Raw genomic sequence first — 15,313 nt, forward strand, 5'->3', positions numbered from 1 at the left:
TAAACAAACATGTCAACCAACATCTATGATAGACTTAAGGAGTTAAACATTGTACTCCCACCCGTCCCACCACAGAATGTCGCCTCGTACGTCATGAGTGTGCAGACTGGAAATGTTGTGTTTGTCTCTGGACACATTGCCAAGAAGGACGGTGCTGTCTGGGTTGGCAAGCTTGGTGACAACATAACCACCGAGGAGGGAAAGGCTGCCGCACGCTCCATTGGCATTGACCTGATCAACACTCTGCACGCCCACACTGGTGACCTCAACAAGATCACACGCATCGTCAAGCTCACCGGTCTCGTCAACTCTACCCAGACATTCACTGAGCATCATCTCGTCATCAATGGATGCTCAAACCTTTTGAATGAGGTGTTTGGCAAGGTTGGAGTCCATGCCCGCGCTGCCTTTGGTGTTGCCCAGATCCCCTTGGGTTCATGTGTCGAGATCGAGATGGTTGTCGAGGTTGCCGCCAGTAACTAAACATATATGTTATCATTTGTTTCAATAAAGTCCAGTGTCGAGTTCTCTCACCATTATACAGAGTTTATTCACTTGTACAATCATAGATTATGTAGATGGAACAACAATTGACGGATGTTTGAATCTTTGTAACTCCACATAATGTGATCTTTGAGAAACAGTAATGGTGTGTTCTTATCATTGTATTCCTTTGACTTGCCAAGTCCAATTCCCTTGACAGTCCTAATTATATTGTTGACTCTTAAACTTGCAAGTAGGTTCTCGGCGTGATTAGGAAGAAATGCTCGTATCGATAAACATTGAACATATTGATTGACCATGATAAAATGATTTAGATTGGTCCACCCTGGGGATCCATTAAAAATCGACACTGTGAAGTGAGATAGGCTGGAGGGCGAATCTGCTGCCAAGTTGGCCAAGAGATATTCAGTAGATTCCTTATCATTGTAGACAAAGGTGAGCTTCTGAAGCACTGACATGGCCTTGATCATCTTTAACAAATAGACTCTAGAAGACTCGGCTGGAAAGTAAAGGGTTCGAAGTTTCAGTACTGCAAGATGCCTCCCAACCTGGTTGATATCATCCAATAGATGTCTGACCATCAGACCGTTTGATTCTTTTGGGTAACCCTTGATCAGTCCACCTATTTCCAGTCTTTTGAGCTTGGAAAGGCAATGGAAAGATGTTGTACCGGACATATTATCATAGGCGTTATGAAGAGAGAGATAGGTTAAGTTGGGTAGCATGGTGAGACAAAAAGTCCATGACTGGATTGGTCGAATAATCGGTGTTACATCCTCAAGTGTCAATCGTACAATGTTGGTCATTGGTGAAGTAATGAAGAGTGAATCGCCATTGCATGTCCTCAACTTGAGAGAGCATACATTGTTAAACTCTGCCAGACAGAGAATTGGATTGTCATCCCGCAGTGAGACAATGGACACATGCTTCAATGTTGTAGACTTTGATAATATGTTGGCATGGCGAGCAAGAGGGCAATCTGTAAGGATGCGAATGTACTCAATACCAGATTGGAATGCAATCTGTTCGAGTAGACCTGATTCGACCTGCCAATTGAACAGAGTGAGATGTGTACATCTCGGCCAATGTTCATTCAAGTCATGTACCAATGTTGTCAGGACACTGGTATGTGTAGGTCTGGCTTGGATCGGATAAACAATTGTCAACTTAATTAGACCAAGTCTGTTGTTGTTGTTGTTGTGTGAGGTAGGTGGACAAGGCGAGTTGTTGTAACTCTCAATATAAGATAGAGAGATGGGAAATCGTCGGATAAATGTTCGTTGACTAGGCTCTATAGTGATGTTGGTGGTGGCTCTTGATACAATACTAGTCATCCAATAAGTTGATACCAGTGACAACTTTAGTGGATTATAAATTCTATGTTTCCTCGTTGTTACAATGGATAATAATGAAATTATACGACGTAATATAAAGTCATCTATTGGCATCTGATTATGATTGATCCTCATCATCCTCCTACTCTCAAGAGATGACTTTGTTGATGATTGAAGAATACCCATCGTACACCGATGTTGTAATTATCTCTTTTTGTAAATAAAAAAACAAGAAGAGTTTTGCTTGAATTGGTGAAGTTGTATGTTTTGTTGCAGATTTTGAAGATCTGTTTTAATTATTATTCATTCAACCATTTATCTATTCCACATACAGATATTCATTTACATACATACAGTTCTGAAGATACAATCGATCAAGGATGGCAGACCCATTGACAATGTTACACGATGTGATCATCAAAGGCCAACTACCAGTGATTGAAGGTGATGAGTTTGTGTTTGGTCACACTCGCTTCAATAAGAACACACCGACAGCCTTTAAGAACTTGACATCAGGTGCACACTACACTCTACAGGCACTCTATGTCTGTTACATCAATCGTGATGCTCAGCGTTCTGTCTATGTCGTCAATGCCAGAGCTGATAACACAGAGGCTTTGTCAATGTACGAATCATCATCATAGATGGGCAGCAGCAGCAGTATCACTTACACCATATTCAACTTTATATATATATATATAGGACTGACAGGAAGGAACTTATATCCTACTTGGATGGTAAGATTACCAACTCACAATCTATTGTGTTCTTGGGTGCACCGATTGCTGCACTTCCTATGAGCACCGCTATCTCTCAACCGGCTGTCTCTGCTGGCGTTGCTGTGGACTCTGGCGATCATGGCGATGAACAACACTCCACACAGATACCAACGATGCAGGACTCTATGGATGTGGACCGCGACTACACATCAGAGTACGATACTCCATTCAAGTCGACCTACATTGCCGAGATTCAGATGAATGCCGAACTACAGGCACAAAAGGATGCTGCTGCCATGCGATTGCTTAGTGTACCTAGTATCCCAGATGAGAATTAGTATGTGTGCTATAATATCGTCCAACGATCGTACCTTACCTTTACTGACTGGTCGACACTGATGATAAACTTCATGAAGTTCTATCAAGGAGAGCGAGAAACAGTTCATGGAGGAGATTGTCAACAAGAGGAAGGCAAGAGACATGGAGAAGAGTCAGTTCATTCTAACTGATGAACCAGTCACAAAGAGAATACTACAGAGAGAGAAGGCTACTCATGACCGAAGCTCAATTCTGACTGGTCAAAGTGTAGGTAGATACAGAGAGAGAGAGAGAGAGAGAGAGAGAGAGAGAGAGAGAGAGAGAGATAGATGATAGACACCAACCAACTAACATTGATGATACCTATCACCAAACCAGTCATATATCGACATACTTGATAAGTTTAATCAGTTTAAGAAGGAGGAGAAGAAGCCACACCAACAACAACAACAACAGCAACAACCTCATCAACAACAGAGGATGAATGGAGAGCATGGAAGCAACAACAACAACAACAACAACAACAACAATAATAATAATAATAATAATATATCAAGTAGCCAGGCAGCCAAGAACCATCTCCATGAGATTTCAAATCTCACAAGCAGTATGTATACCTGTCAACCCATCATCATCAAGAACAAGCATATGACTAACTATGAACGCACACATATACAGGAACACCAATCATCATTGTTCCATCCTCGCTGACAGCTGCCATATCATTATTCAACGCACAAGACTTCTTCCAAAACTCATTGTAAGTAATCATGGAAGGGAATAGGTGAAAGACCGACAGAGAGAGAAGAAAATGATTCTTACCATTGTCACATATCAAACAAATAGATACGTCCCATCAATGGATAAGAAGAACCAACTGTCTGAGCAGAACAAGACCAAACCAACATTTATCAAGTTTGATAGGATTGGCACACCAACCATAACATATGAAGTGTATGACAATGTCAAGCTACTCAAACCAGAGGACTGGATGAGAGTCGCTGCTGTGTTTGTGCAGGGTGAAGCATGGCAATTCAAAGATTGGAAATGGACCAATCCAGTTGATATCCTTTCTAATGGTAAGTGGAACAGGTGGGCGTGATCTCTCAATACAAAACCCCCTAACATCAATCAATCACCATTAATACAGTGAAGGGATTCTTCCTAAAGATGGACGATATGACTCTGCCAGATACTGTAAAGTCTTGGGATGTTAAGGTCATACATGTATGTACTGTAGTATAAAATCAACGCGTTGATTGATTTCCAGGTAATACTAACAAACATGATCTATTACACAACAGTTGAGCAAACTCAAAAGACATTTGGATCATACTGGTCAGCTGGATTTCTGGAAGGCTTTCGATGAATTCATTCTTACAAGGAAACCATATTTGAATCATTAATTAATAAATATTCTTTTGGAGGCAATCCAGTTTAACTTAATAGCCAGCAAATTCCGATTTTCAATGAAGTCCAAAAAATATTATAAAAATACGGATTTGGATGTTTGCCGCCTTTGAAAATGCTCTGTCATCTAAGGGTTAGGATCCAGGACTCTGAATCCTGTCATCTGAGTTCGAATCTCAGCAGGGCAACATATTTAATTGAAATCATTTATCCGAAGTTCGGAGGTTTATTAATCCAAGATCTAAATCAGTAATTAATCCTAATAATAAATTCTCGAATATTCTTATCTGTTGTCTCTTATAAATATGTCTTTTTCTTTCATTCTAAACAATGTCACAATTATTAGTCAACATGAGTCACCAACAATACAGATGATTCGAAGGTGGTTAGAAGATTGTGTGTTGAAAGTAAACGATGTGATCTTCACTTTTTGATTTAACAATTAATAAATTAAATCATAAACAAGAAAGAAGAATAATAATAATAACATATACATATACTAATGAGTACAAACACAACTAATACAGGTGCTCAACAACAATCAACACCTCAAATGGATATCATTAGGGAGTTGGATACTATTCTGTTCAAGTTTGCATTGACAGACAATGGCGCACCGTTCAACAGGTTCCTTGACTCTTACCTCGCTGTTGTCATTGGCCACTTGTCATCGCCAGACGCCAACATCAAGAAGAAAGCCATGGAGGTGTTGAGCAACTTTAACAAACGAACAATGTTTGCATCGGACCTTCAGTATCCCATCGACAAGCTGTTGACCCTCTACAGAGATCCCTCAACACAGCCACTAGTCAGGAACTTTGCCATCGTCTACATCGAGAAGGCTTTCAATACGATGCCCAAAGAGTCCAGCGTCAACTATTTGGCATCAGTCGTTGAGGGTCTATCAACACTGCCCATTCAACATCAGGATATATTCTCTCATATCGTTTGCACTGTATGTCAATGATCCAACTCCTCCTCCATTATAATTACTAACAAGGCATCATTCAAATCCATCCATTCAGATCCTTACCTGTTTAACATCAATGCCAAAGACTGATGCTGAGAAGGACAAGTTATTCCCTTTCAAAAAGAATGAAAAGGATTGCAAGGTGTTGCTCGACTTCTTCCTTGAGTTCCTAATGGTTCCAAGTGTACAGACATTGAAGAATGAAGAGGGTGCCATCATGTATGTTGTATTGTCATCATCACAACAACAACGGTGTGATCAAACAATCTCTAACTTCTCTCCCTCAACTTCATAGTATCCCACCATGCCACAGCTTACAGTCACTCCAAAGAATGATGGGAAAGAACTTGGACAAGTACGACTTCAACGCACTCACAGAGAGGAAGGTAGCGATACTCAACTTTATAACGGCGTCTGGTGTCTTCTCTGACACGGACATTCTTGTTCATTGTATCGTAGCGTCAACCGATATCTACCAGGTCATCAACAAGAAGGCTGATGAATCTCTTAAACGTCTGCCAAAGATCAATTGGGAGAACACGGCATTGATCGACCAGCTTTACGTCATCTTCCAGGGCAGCAGTACCTCTGAGCCCAATGCCAATCCAGACACTCAACGCAAACCAGCATCGTCACAGACACGCGAGAAGATTCTTCACTACTTTTGTCGTTCCCTTTTGGCCGCCAACAAGTTCCCAGACACTCTAAAGATCATATTCGAGAGTGTCTATGGTGTTGAGACCACCATGAAGTTGAAGCAAGCTGCCATGTCCTTTGTCCAATGGGTATTTAGACATGTAAGTAATAGTTGTAATTGTTGTTGTTGTCATTGTAGGACACTTACTAACATAGATACAATAGGCAGAGGATAACTATATCCAAAAGTTTGGTCCAATCATTCTTAGTGGTCTATTGAAACTACTTGATTCGATGGATGAGGAGAGCGGAAAGGATATCAATGAGTTGAAGGCCTTTACCTACATTTCACTTGGTCTCTTATGCAAGAGGAACAAGGCACTGTTTAATAAGGACTTGACTTTGGTGGCCAAGCTACTGTCCAAGATTGGAAAGGAGGATACTGTTGTCGCCAGTGCCATCCAGGACTCTCTAATCATGTTTAGAGAGGCATTCATTGATTGCAAGGACCCTGAAATAAGCACACAATTGATAAGTATACTTATGAATCACTTGAATGATGTATGTAGTCTAGTCATCAACACTCTTAACAACAACAATGACATGTCCACTAACAAACATCTCTTAGACTGAATACACAACCAGATACATCGTTCTACAATGGGCTCAACACTGCTTCACATTTGACAATGTTAGATCTAGATACTTTAGTTTGGTTCTAGTTGGTGATCCACGTCCAGACATTAGGGAAGAGGCGAGAAGAGGATTGGAGCCCTATGAGCACAGTGGAAACATGATGACATCATGCGACGATCCACAGTCCGCAATCTATCCAGACTTCAAAGCACTGCTTGACTACATAGTGGAGCGCAGGAGTGAGATCATGACAGCAAAGAAGCATGCACAAGGTGTCATTCATGTGTTGGGCTACACTGCCGTCTCTTTTGAACACATCCTTATCCTGTTGCGCACATCCCTAAGAAAGACTGCACTCTCTTTGAAGAAGCTACCAAGTCAATACCTCGCATCGCTGCCAGAGTCCACACTGAACAACTACATCGATCTCATCGAGGTGGCACTGACCTCAAAGGCTGGCGATGATCTCTACCAAGTCAGCTGTGTATCCCTGCTTCACCTCTTGTGTCTCTGTCCCAACCTGCAGCCTCGCTTCGCCGGCAAGGTTGAGTTGCTCAACAACTTGATGAAGTCTGGAAAGTTACCAACCAGGGACCTTATCGCCAAGATGATTGGTCTTGTCTCTTGCCATCTACCCAACGAGCAATTGGACGCTTTGCTAGAGTCCTATCACAAATCAGTGACCACTGAGAAGGACTTCCTAGAGCAGTATGGTCCTCTACTGGCATTCTCCTACAGTGTTGCAGCACTAGCTCACAACAAGAAGGACGTCAGGAAGCATGTCAGTGAGGAGCGATTCAAGTCATTCCTGGCACAGATCCGGACGCTGTTCAAGCACACCAACATCACAATCAAGAGTGCTGCCATCACTGCTATTGGTATCATCGCACTCTACTCACCAATTCCCTATGCATCCAATGAGGACAAGGAGGAGATCATCAAGGAGTTGACAAAGATGCTCGATGCTTCCAGTGAGCGTGGCGTTGCTGAGCAGGTCTTGCTTTCGCTGGGTTGGATCAGTCTGGGCGATGATAGTCTGATAGAGATGCGCAAGTACATGGTTGACTGCCTATTTAAGCAGGTGAACAACAAGAACGAGGAGCTCCAATTCACTGTTGGTGATACTCTGTCATTGATTATTGGTGGTCACTTGATTGGCACAGATGCCATTCATCCATTCTCACCATTCACTGTGGAAGAACTGCGTGCCGAGCAATCAGAGGAGAGATCACTGCTTGTGGGTACCAACGAACAGCCACAGGCTGACACCCCAATGGACACGCCAAGCAACGAGTTGAAGAACAAAGAGTTGATTGCCACGCTTGAGAGGATATTGACGTCATACTTCTCTGACAGACAGTCACCAGTGACTAGATGCTCCGCTGGTACATGGATGTTGTGTTTGCTCAAGAACTTTGGATCACGACCCGAGCTTCAATCAATGCTCACACTGATTCAGAATGGATTCTGCTCGCTGCTCGCCGACAACAACGAACTCACCCAAGACATTGCCTCCAAAGGTATCACTCTGGTGTATGAGTGCAGCAACGATCCAAAGTTCAAAGAGTTCCTCGTGTCCAACCTCTCAAAGACATTGTCTGGCAAGCCTGCTCAAAAGGCTCCGGGCTCATCTGAACTGCTTCCAGAGGGTGCAGTCGGCAAGACTGGTCAGGTGGCCACATTCAAGGAGTTGAGTGAACTGTCCAATGACCTTGGCAAACCAGACATGATATACAAGTTTATGAACCTCTCCAATCACCACCAGATTTGGAACTCAAAGAAGGGAGCATCATTTGCCATTGTATCACTAGCCTCCAAGGCCAAGGAGGAGTTTGCACCTCTCCTATCCGATCTCGTGCCAAAGATCTATCGATACATGTATGACCCGAGCCCCAAGATTGCCTCGTCCATGAAGAACATCATGACTTCGATCATCGACAGCAAGGACATATTCCCAAGATTCTTTGTCCCCATCATTAAGGATATCATACAGGGTATGGGCCAGAACGCATGGCGCGTAAGAGAGGCCAGCTGTGCAGCCATACCAGACACAATAGCACATGCCTCAACTGATGACCTACTGCCCTACATTGAGGATCTGTACTATATGAACTTTAGGACTCTGGATGATATTAGAGAGTCCATTAGAAAGGCAGCAGAACTCTCCATCAAGTCATTGGGCACTGTCACTGCCAGGATGTGCGACCCTACTTCTAGCTCAAAGGCCAGATCAGGTGATATTCTCAAGGTTGTGATTCCTCTGCTGCTCACCAAGGGTATCTCCAACGACTCCAAGGAGGTCAAAGTGTTCACCGTTCAACAACTTCAAAAGATCACCAACACATCGAAGGAGTTGATCAAGCCTTACGTTCCCGACATGGTACATGTGTTGCTCGAGTCACTGTCAAACACAGAGTCTGCCAGTTTCAACTATGCCACCTTCCACGCAGAGTCACTAAACATTACACCGGAACAGTTGGAACGTGCCAGAATAGAGATGTCCAAAGCATCACCACTCAACGACATTCTGGAGCAGTGTATGAAGTACATTGACCAGAGCAACATCAACCAGGTGATGGCCAACGTGATTACAATGGTACAGTTCAGTGTTGGTGTTGTGACCAGGGTTGGTGTGGCCAAGTTCATCTCCAACCTATTCCAATCACGTTATATCGTCGTTGACGTGCCAGAGCAAGTGTTGCAGAAGCTCATAACTACAATGTTCCCTTCGATCCTGGACAAGTCAATCGCCACACGCAAACAGTTTGTCTCCACTCTGGCCATCTGTGTCAAGAAGGCCAACAGCAACAAGGTCATCAAACAGACGATTGCACAGGTGATGGGATTGGTCGTTCCAAACAAAGATGGTGAGGCGCCCACCGTCGAGGAGATTGTTGGTCTCGAGGTGAACGGACTGTTCTTTAAGGAGCTCTACAAGGTGGCCTCCAGTGAGATACAATCCTTCAACAAGGATCTCATTCCATTTATGTACTTCTTCCGCTCACATCCCAAGCAAGAGGTAGCCGACCTCTACAAGTCCATCTGGGAAGAGAACTCTATTGGTAGCATCAAGCTCTACATTGAGGAGATCATCAAGCTGATCTCTACCAACCTGCTGTCCAACTCTTGGTCGGCCAAACAACAAGCGGCTCTGTGTCTCTCACATCTCTCCAACGACATGAAGAACTCAATGGAGGGACATCTGCCCAAGGTTCTCCAGCTGCTCATCCAGGGTCTAAAGGGCAAAACCTACGCTGGCAAGGACTCGCTACTCGAATCAATGTCCACCGTGTCATCTGTGTGTGCCGATAGCATAATGAACGCGCCAAAGGATGGATCTGTGCCCACAGCACTCGATCTGTTGACTGCAATGTTTGCCGAGTGCAAGAAGAACGATCTGGACTACAAGAGGAAGGCTTTGACCAACTTTGCCAGTATGTTGGGATCGTTCAGAGGTGCCGAAATCAATGACCTATACAACAAGATCAAAGAGGAACTGTATCCATTCGTCTTTGTACAACAGGAAAAGAAAGAAAAGGACGATGGAATGGAGGTGGAAGTGGATCCCAAGCAGAAGCCACTGACCATTCTCGTTCACATTGCCATCTACAATGTCATTGGTCAAGCATTTGTTGCTTCGTCCAAGACGATGCAGCAGGAAAACATTGGAGTAATGGACATGCTACTGGTCAACGTGGTGCACAGCATATGGAACGAACAAGTATCAATACTTACATCACTCAAGCTCATCATGCATGCAGTGTGGAGCGACAATCAATGGAGTGACGAGTGGATGACGACACTGTTTGAAAAGATGTTGGATTGCTTGAGTTCCACAAAGTACTCTGTGGTGAGGAAGGCCACGCTGGACCTAATCGAGCAGTTGATCATCGATGGCAAGGCGAACAACACAATCTTGTCATTGTTGGGCAAACATCTTGACAATGCAAAGAAAGAGATCGAACTGACTGCAAAGAAGGATTCATCCCTTGGTGTTCAAGTTGATAAGATGTTATTGTTATTGAAATAAATCATCCATATCTGAACATCATCATCATCAACATCCATATTAGGGAGGTAACATAATGTTATAACTTTAAAGAGATATTTATAATAAACAATTAAATAAAAATAAATGAAAAATGTGGTTGGTTCTTTGATCAAAGACTCTTTACCTTTCGTGTTTCCCAACAACAACGCATATCAATATAACATTATTTATCTGTATTTTGTTATTCTATTAATATATATCAGTACTAGAAAACAAATATATAAACAGATGCTATGAGATGAGCAACATCGAATCAGATTCAATCGATGAAAATGAGAACGACAACTCATCATTGTCTCAATCAAACGAACAACAACAACAGGATCAACAACAACAACAAGAGGATCAAAACTATGATATAATTGTTGTTGGTGCAGGAGTGGCTGGTGCTGCTTTGTCACGTACTCTAGGAGTGGCTGGACGTCGTGTGCTGTGTGTCGAGAGGGATCTACGAGAGCCAGACCGTATTGTCGGTGAGTTGATGCAACCTGGTGGTGTGCGTGCACTCAGACAACTGGGCATGGGCGAATGCTTTGAGGGCATTGACGCCACTCCAGCCTACGGCTACGGCATCTTCAAGCCAAATGGCAGTGTGAAGCTCTCCTATCCATGCGACTCCTCAACCAAACCCATCAATGGCTTCAGTTTTCACCATGGTCGCTTCGTCCAGAAGCTTCGTCATCAAGCATCACTTGTCGAGAAGTAAGTTTGAACCATAGGTTTATATATATTTATATATAGAGACCTTCATACTAATCAAACAACCATAAGTGTAACATTGATTCAGGGTACAGTCAAATCATTGATCGAAGAGAATGATGTCATCAAAGGAATTAGATATAGTGTAGCGGGCCCTTCAACATCGAACAACACTCCCTCTACGTTGGACTGCGAGGCTTATGCCCCGCTGACAATTGTATGCGATGGTTGTTTCTCTAATCTTAGGAGGACTCTCACCACTCAGACTCCCCAAGTCACTTCAACTTTCGTTGGGTATGTGTGTTCATGAACATTCTGTTGATCACCAACATCATCATCATCATTCATACTAACACTCTGGTCAACCATCTACTAGTATGATATTGAAAGACTGTGAACTACCATTCCCTGAGCATGGACATGTATTCTTGGTTGATCCATCACCAATATTGATGTATAGAATTGGTAGCAACGAGATTAGAGTGCTGGTGGATGTACCAGGCGACAAGTGTCCTTCAAACTCACAACTCAAATCGACATTCGAATTGGAAACCGCTCCACAGTTGCCAGAACAATTGCGAACAGCATTCATCCACGCTCTCCACAATGACCAACTCAAGAAGATGCCAAACTCTCGACTGCATCCAGACGATATTGCTCAACCAGGTGTCATAATGATTGGTGACGCTTGGAACATGCGCCATCCCTTGACTGGTGCCGGTATGACCGTGGCATTGTCCGATGTCTGCATCCTAACCAGCCTGCTAGCCAACTGCTCACAGGCTGACCTATTGGACCACGACAGGATGAAGACAATCATGCTCAAGTTTAGAGTACAGCGCACACCATTGGCTTCAACGATGAACGTATTGGCTGGCGCCCTCTACAGAGTGTTTAGTGCCGACAATGATAATCTGCGTCAGGCTTGTCTTGGCTACCTTGGCCTCGGTGGTGAGTTCTCTGCTGGACCGGTGGCGCTGCTTTCTGGGCTGCGTCCTAAACCATCAGTGTTGGCAATGCACTTCTTTGCCGTAGCACTGTATGGAGTGATGAGGACACTGTGGCCATTCCCAACACCTGGTCGAATCAGGACCTGCTATCGTATTCTCTCTGCGGCAGCCGAGATCATTGTTCCACTACTTCGACGAGAGCGTGTGCTAAAGTCTCTGTGTGTCCTTTGCAATGTCCTGCGTTTGACCAATCAATAAACGGAAGTTACATTAATCCAAATGAGAGAGTGTGTGAGTGTGTAAGTCATACGTGGTTAACACACAGATAACTATTAATGAAATGGTCACCATCATGGTGTGTGTGTAATTATATGTTTGTGTGTGTGTGTGTGGTGGTGTGTGTGTAGTTCATCCTATTCTCTTTCTCACCAATACAACAATCATCTTCATCAACATCAACATCTTCTATTCAATAATTAATTAATTAGTTAGATAGATAGATAGATAGATAGGAAGAATAGATTATTGTAGTAACTGCCTAGTAAATACATATATTGTTTTCTTCAAATAGGATAGGATGGGTGAATACATTGGCAACATACAGGAGAAAGTAGAAGGTGTGTTTGGTGAGGCATTGGCGTCGAGACAGTTGGCATTGGTCAACTTTACAGGACTTGGACCACCAGACTTGTGTGTACTGATCAAGAGCTATGAACCACCAAGATTCGTACCGGGACTCAAACCACAGAAGCTGTCTTCATTCCACTGGGTGAGTGGCGTAGACACTAGTTCGGCATCATCGATCGCAGTCTACTTGGGCACACTGGTCGAGCACCAGGAGAAGTCATCATTTGGTCGTGGCAGCTACAAGATTGAAGGCTGTCACTTTTGTGCCTATAACTGCTTCCTAAAGATGGATCTGCACGTGGAGATTGGCATCAACAACTCAACACCAGTAGTCTACAGCGTTGGTGCGAGTGGTGAGAAGAACACTGTAGAGGAGTCATTTTGGCGTGAGACCTACCTCTCTTCAATGCTTCGGGCCATCCAGTCGCCTCCACCCTTCTTGCGTCCAGTCAAGATACTGCCTGCTCTCAAGGACACCACTGAGGAGGCTGCCTTCCTTGCCCTCTGTCATCAGCACTTCTGGCAGGGCAGGAAGCTTGGTGGCTTGGACGGTGAATACGTCGACAGACAGATGCAAACACTCAATGGATCAGAGGCATTCGAGACGGATGACAGCAACAATCTATTGGTACAGACACTGTGCAACTACTTTGCATCGAGGAATCGTTACGAGCCATTGCGCCAGTTCTTTGAGGAGTTTAGAAAGACTGAACCCACGGTCACTTCGGTCATTGCCTATGCCCAAACAATGATGACTGACTTCCAGGCAGCCACAGACTCTCTCACCGAGGCTTTGAAGCAACAGCCCGAGTCAACATCATTGCTCATGACATTGGCTGAGACCCTGCTTGCCCAAGCAAAGAAGGAATCAGCACACTCTGACAAGTCGGTTGAACTCTCAACCACTGCTCTCAAGACCATCTTGAAATCAATTGCCTTGAAGCCTCTATTGGTGCGTGGTTGGAAGATTGCTGCTAGGATCCTTGTACAACTTGGTCAATTTGAATGGGTAAGTATATAATAGATCACACACATCAATCCAATCTCTAACATATATATCCAATACCATATAGGCATTGATTATGATCAACAATGCACCATTCCTAAAGAATGACGCAATGATTGATCGTATTGGCAAGGCAAAGTACCAGAGAGTGACACCGCCACCAGATCATCCAAACATGTGGACCATACTGGAGGATGAGGAATTGGAGTTTGACGAGGAGCAAGGTGATGAGTTCTTGAAACAGCTTACCTCTCTCTCGTTGAGGGGTGAATCATCCGAGGTCTATACGCTACTGGTCTCGATGTTTAGGAAGATAGGATGGCTACAACTAAACGAGAAGAAGTCAAAGGTGTTGGACGAGCTGGCCGTATCTATCCGCACCAAACAGAGAAAGGAGAGAGAGCACCAAACTCAAAACGATGGATCTGGCAGTCAGGCGTCGCTCACAAAAGATGGTCACAACACAACCTCACCAGTCAACAGAGCTCAAGCCACCGAGAACACTGTGATGACCGATGGCTCCTTGACCGAAGGCTCTGAGTCACACAATCCCGTACCTGAATCAAACATTCCAAAGGAGGGTCTTTGGGGAGAGGAGGACGTCACCTCTGATGGCAGTGATATTGAAGAGGACCACGCAGAAGATCACCAAAAGGACAACACGTCCTCCGACGTAGTTACAGACAGCTCAACCTCTACCACCACTACATCAACAACAGAGCCAGCCTTGTCACAGCAACAGGAGAAACGACCTACACGAGTGAACTTTGATGAGAACACTGTCAACCTTCAAGATCTAAACACAGTACTCGAATCATTTATCAATCACTTTGGTCTGGACTCTCTCAAAGATAGGAAGGAGCATCATCTTGTTGAGCTTGGTGGATTCAAGGCCAACCTGCCCGCTGTTGAAATCCACAGGAACGTTGAGCTTGCCTTCCACGCCTTGTTCCAGGACTACAAATCGTTCCAACAGTGGAGGGAAGAAGAGGAAACAAAGAAGTCCACGCTCGAACACTTTAGCAATGTCACGATGAAGAACATCAATCCCAACAGGACACTTGCCGATTGGATCAGACTTGGCCAGCTGGCCTATCGTCTAGAGGAGTTGGTAGAAGCGGAGAGGATACTCAAATTGATCACCAACGAGAAGTTCCATCCCAAGTCAGTGGAGTGTCTTGTAAAGATATTCGAGATTGTTGGCGACATTAGGAATTGCCTGTTGTCATCGTCCTCACTGAGCAGATACTACTCGGACCGACTGAAGATCCTAGAGGTTCATCCAATCGTGGAGAAGGCCGTGTTGAATCTGGTGTCCACCTATGGCTTGCAAAAAGTGCGCACCATCCATGCTCAGATACCGGACCTTCATCCAAGTATTGGAAGCACCTATTTGGACTCTGTCAAATGGCGATCATATGGATTTGATCGTTAAAGTTCAAGGCACTTTCAT

The 15,313-nt window shown here is 44.0% G+C and overlaps 5 protein-coding genes across 5 annotated transcripts; all 5 read left to right on the top strand.

Annotated features, from left to right (window-relative positions):
* Nucleotides 1-9: 9 nt before the first annotated feature.
* Nucleotides 10-483, top strand: SAMD00019534_100170 (hypothetical protein; the record flags this gene model as incomplete). The annotated part of the gene is made up of 1 exon (XM_012894656.1): nucleotides 10-483. One exon carries the CDS (start codon nucleotides 10-12, stop codon nucleotides 481-483), a length of 474 nt encoding a protein of 157 aa, XP_012750110.1.
* A 1,735-nt stretch (nucleotides 484-2,218) lies between these two features.
* On the top strand, nucleotides 2,219-4,281 carry SAMD00019534_100180 (hypothetical protein; the record flags this gene model as incomplete). The annotated part of the gene is made up of 8 exons (XM_012894657.1): nucleotides 2,219-2,463; nucleotides 2,541-2,894; nucleotides 2,974-3,142; nucleotides 3,254-3,482; nucleotides 3,554-3,635; nucleotides 3,722-3,954; nucleotides 4,026-4,102; nucleotides 4,180-4,281. The coding sequence occupies 8 exons, from the start codon at nucleotides 2,219-2,221 to the stop codon at nucleotides 4,279-4,281; spliced, it is 1,491 nt and encodes a 496-aa protein (XP_012750111.1).
* Nucleotides 4,282-4,838: 557 nt separating this feature from the next.
* SAMD00019534_100190 (hypothetical protein) lies at nucleotides 4,839-10,557 on the top strand (the record flags this gene model as incomplete). The annotated part of the gene is made up of 5 exons (XM_012894658.1): nucleotides 4,839-5,240; nucleotides 5,311-5,474; nucleotides 5,551-6,052; nucleotides 6,117-6,452; nucleotides 6,520-10,557. 5 exons carry the CDS (start codon nucleotides 4,839-4,841, stop codon nucleotides 10,555-10,557), a joined length of 5,442 nt encoding a protein of 1,813 aa, XP_012750112.1.
* Nucleotides 10,558-10,789: 232 nt separating this feature from the next.
* SAMD00019534_100200 (hypothetical protein) lies at nucleotides 10,790-12,476 on the top strand (the record flags this gene model as incomplete). Its single annotated transcript, XM_012894659.1, has 3 exons — nucleotides 10,790-11,278; nucleotides 11,471-11,571; nucleotides 11,654-12,476. Coding segments are annotated over 3 exons (1,413 nt in total), but the record flags the coding sequence as incomplete, so codon positions are not given.
* A 328-nt stretch (nucleotides 12,477-12,804) lies between these two features.
* On the top strand, nucleotides 12,805-15,295 carry SAMD00019534_100210 (hypothetical protein; the record flags this gene model as incomplete). Its single annotated transcript, XM_012894660.1, has 2 exons — nucleotides 12,805-13,863; nucleotides 13,928-15,295. 2 exons carry the CDS (start codon nucleotides 12,805-12,807, stop codon nucleotides 15,293-15,295), a joined length of 2,427 nt encoding a protein of 808 aa, XP_012750114.1.
* Nucleotides 15,296-15,313: the final 18 nt, after the last annotated feature.

Source organism: Acytostelium subglobosum (genome assembly GCF_000787575.1).
Source record: "Acytostelium subglobosum LB1 DNA, scaffold: scaffold25, whole genome shotgun sequence".
Lineage (NCBI taxonomy): Eukaryota > Evosea > Eumycetozoa > Acytosteliales > Acytosteliaceae > Acytostelium > Acytostelium subglobosum.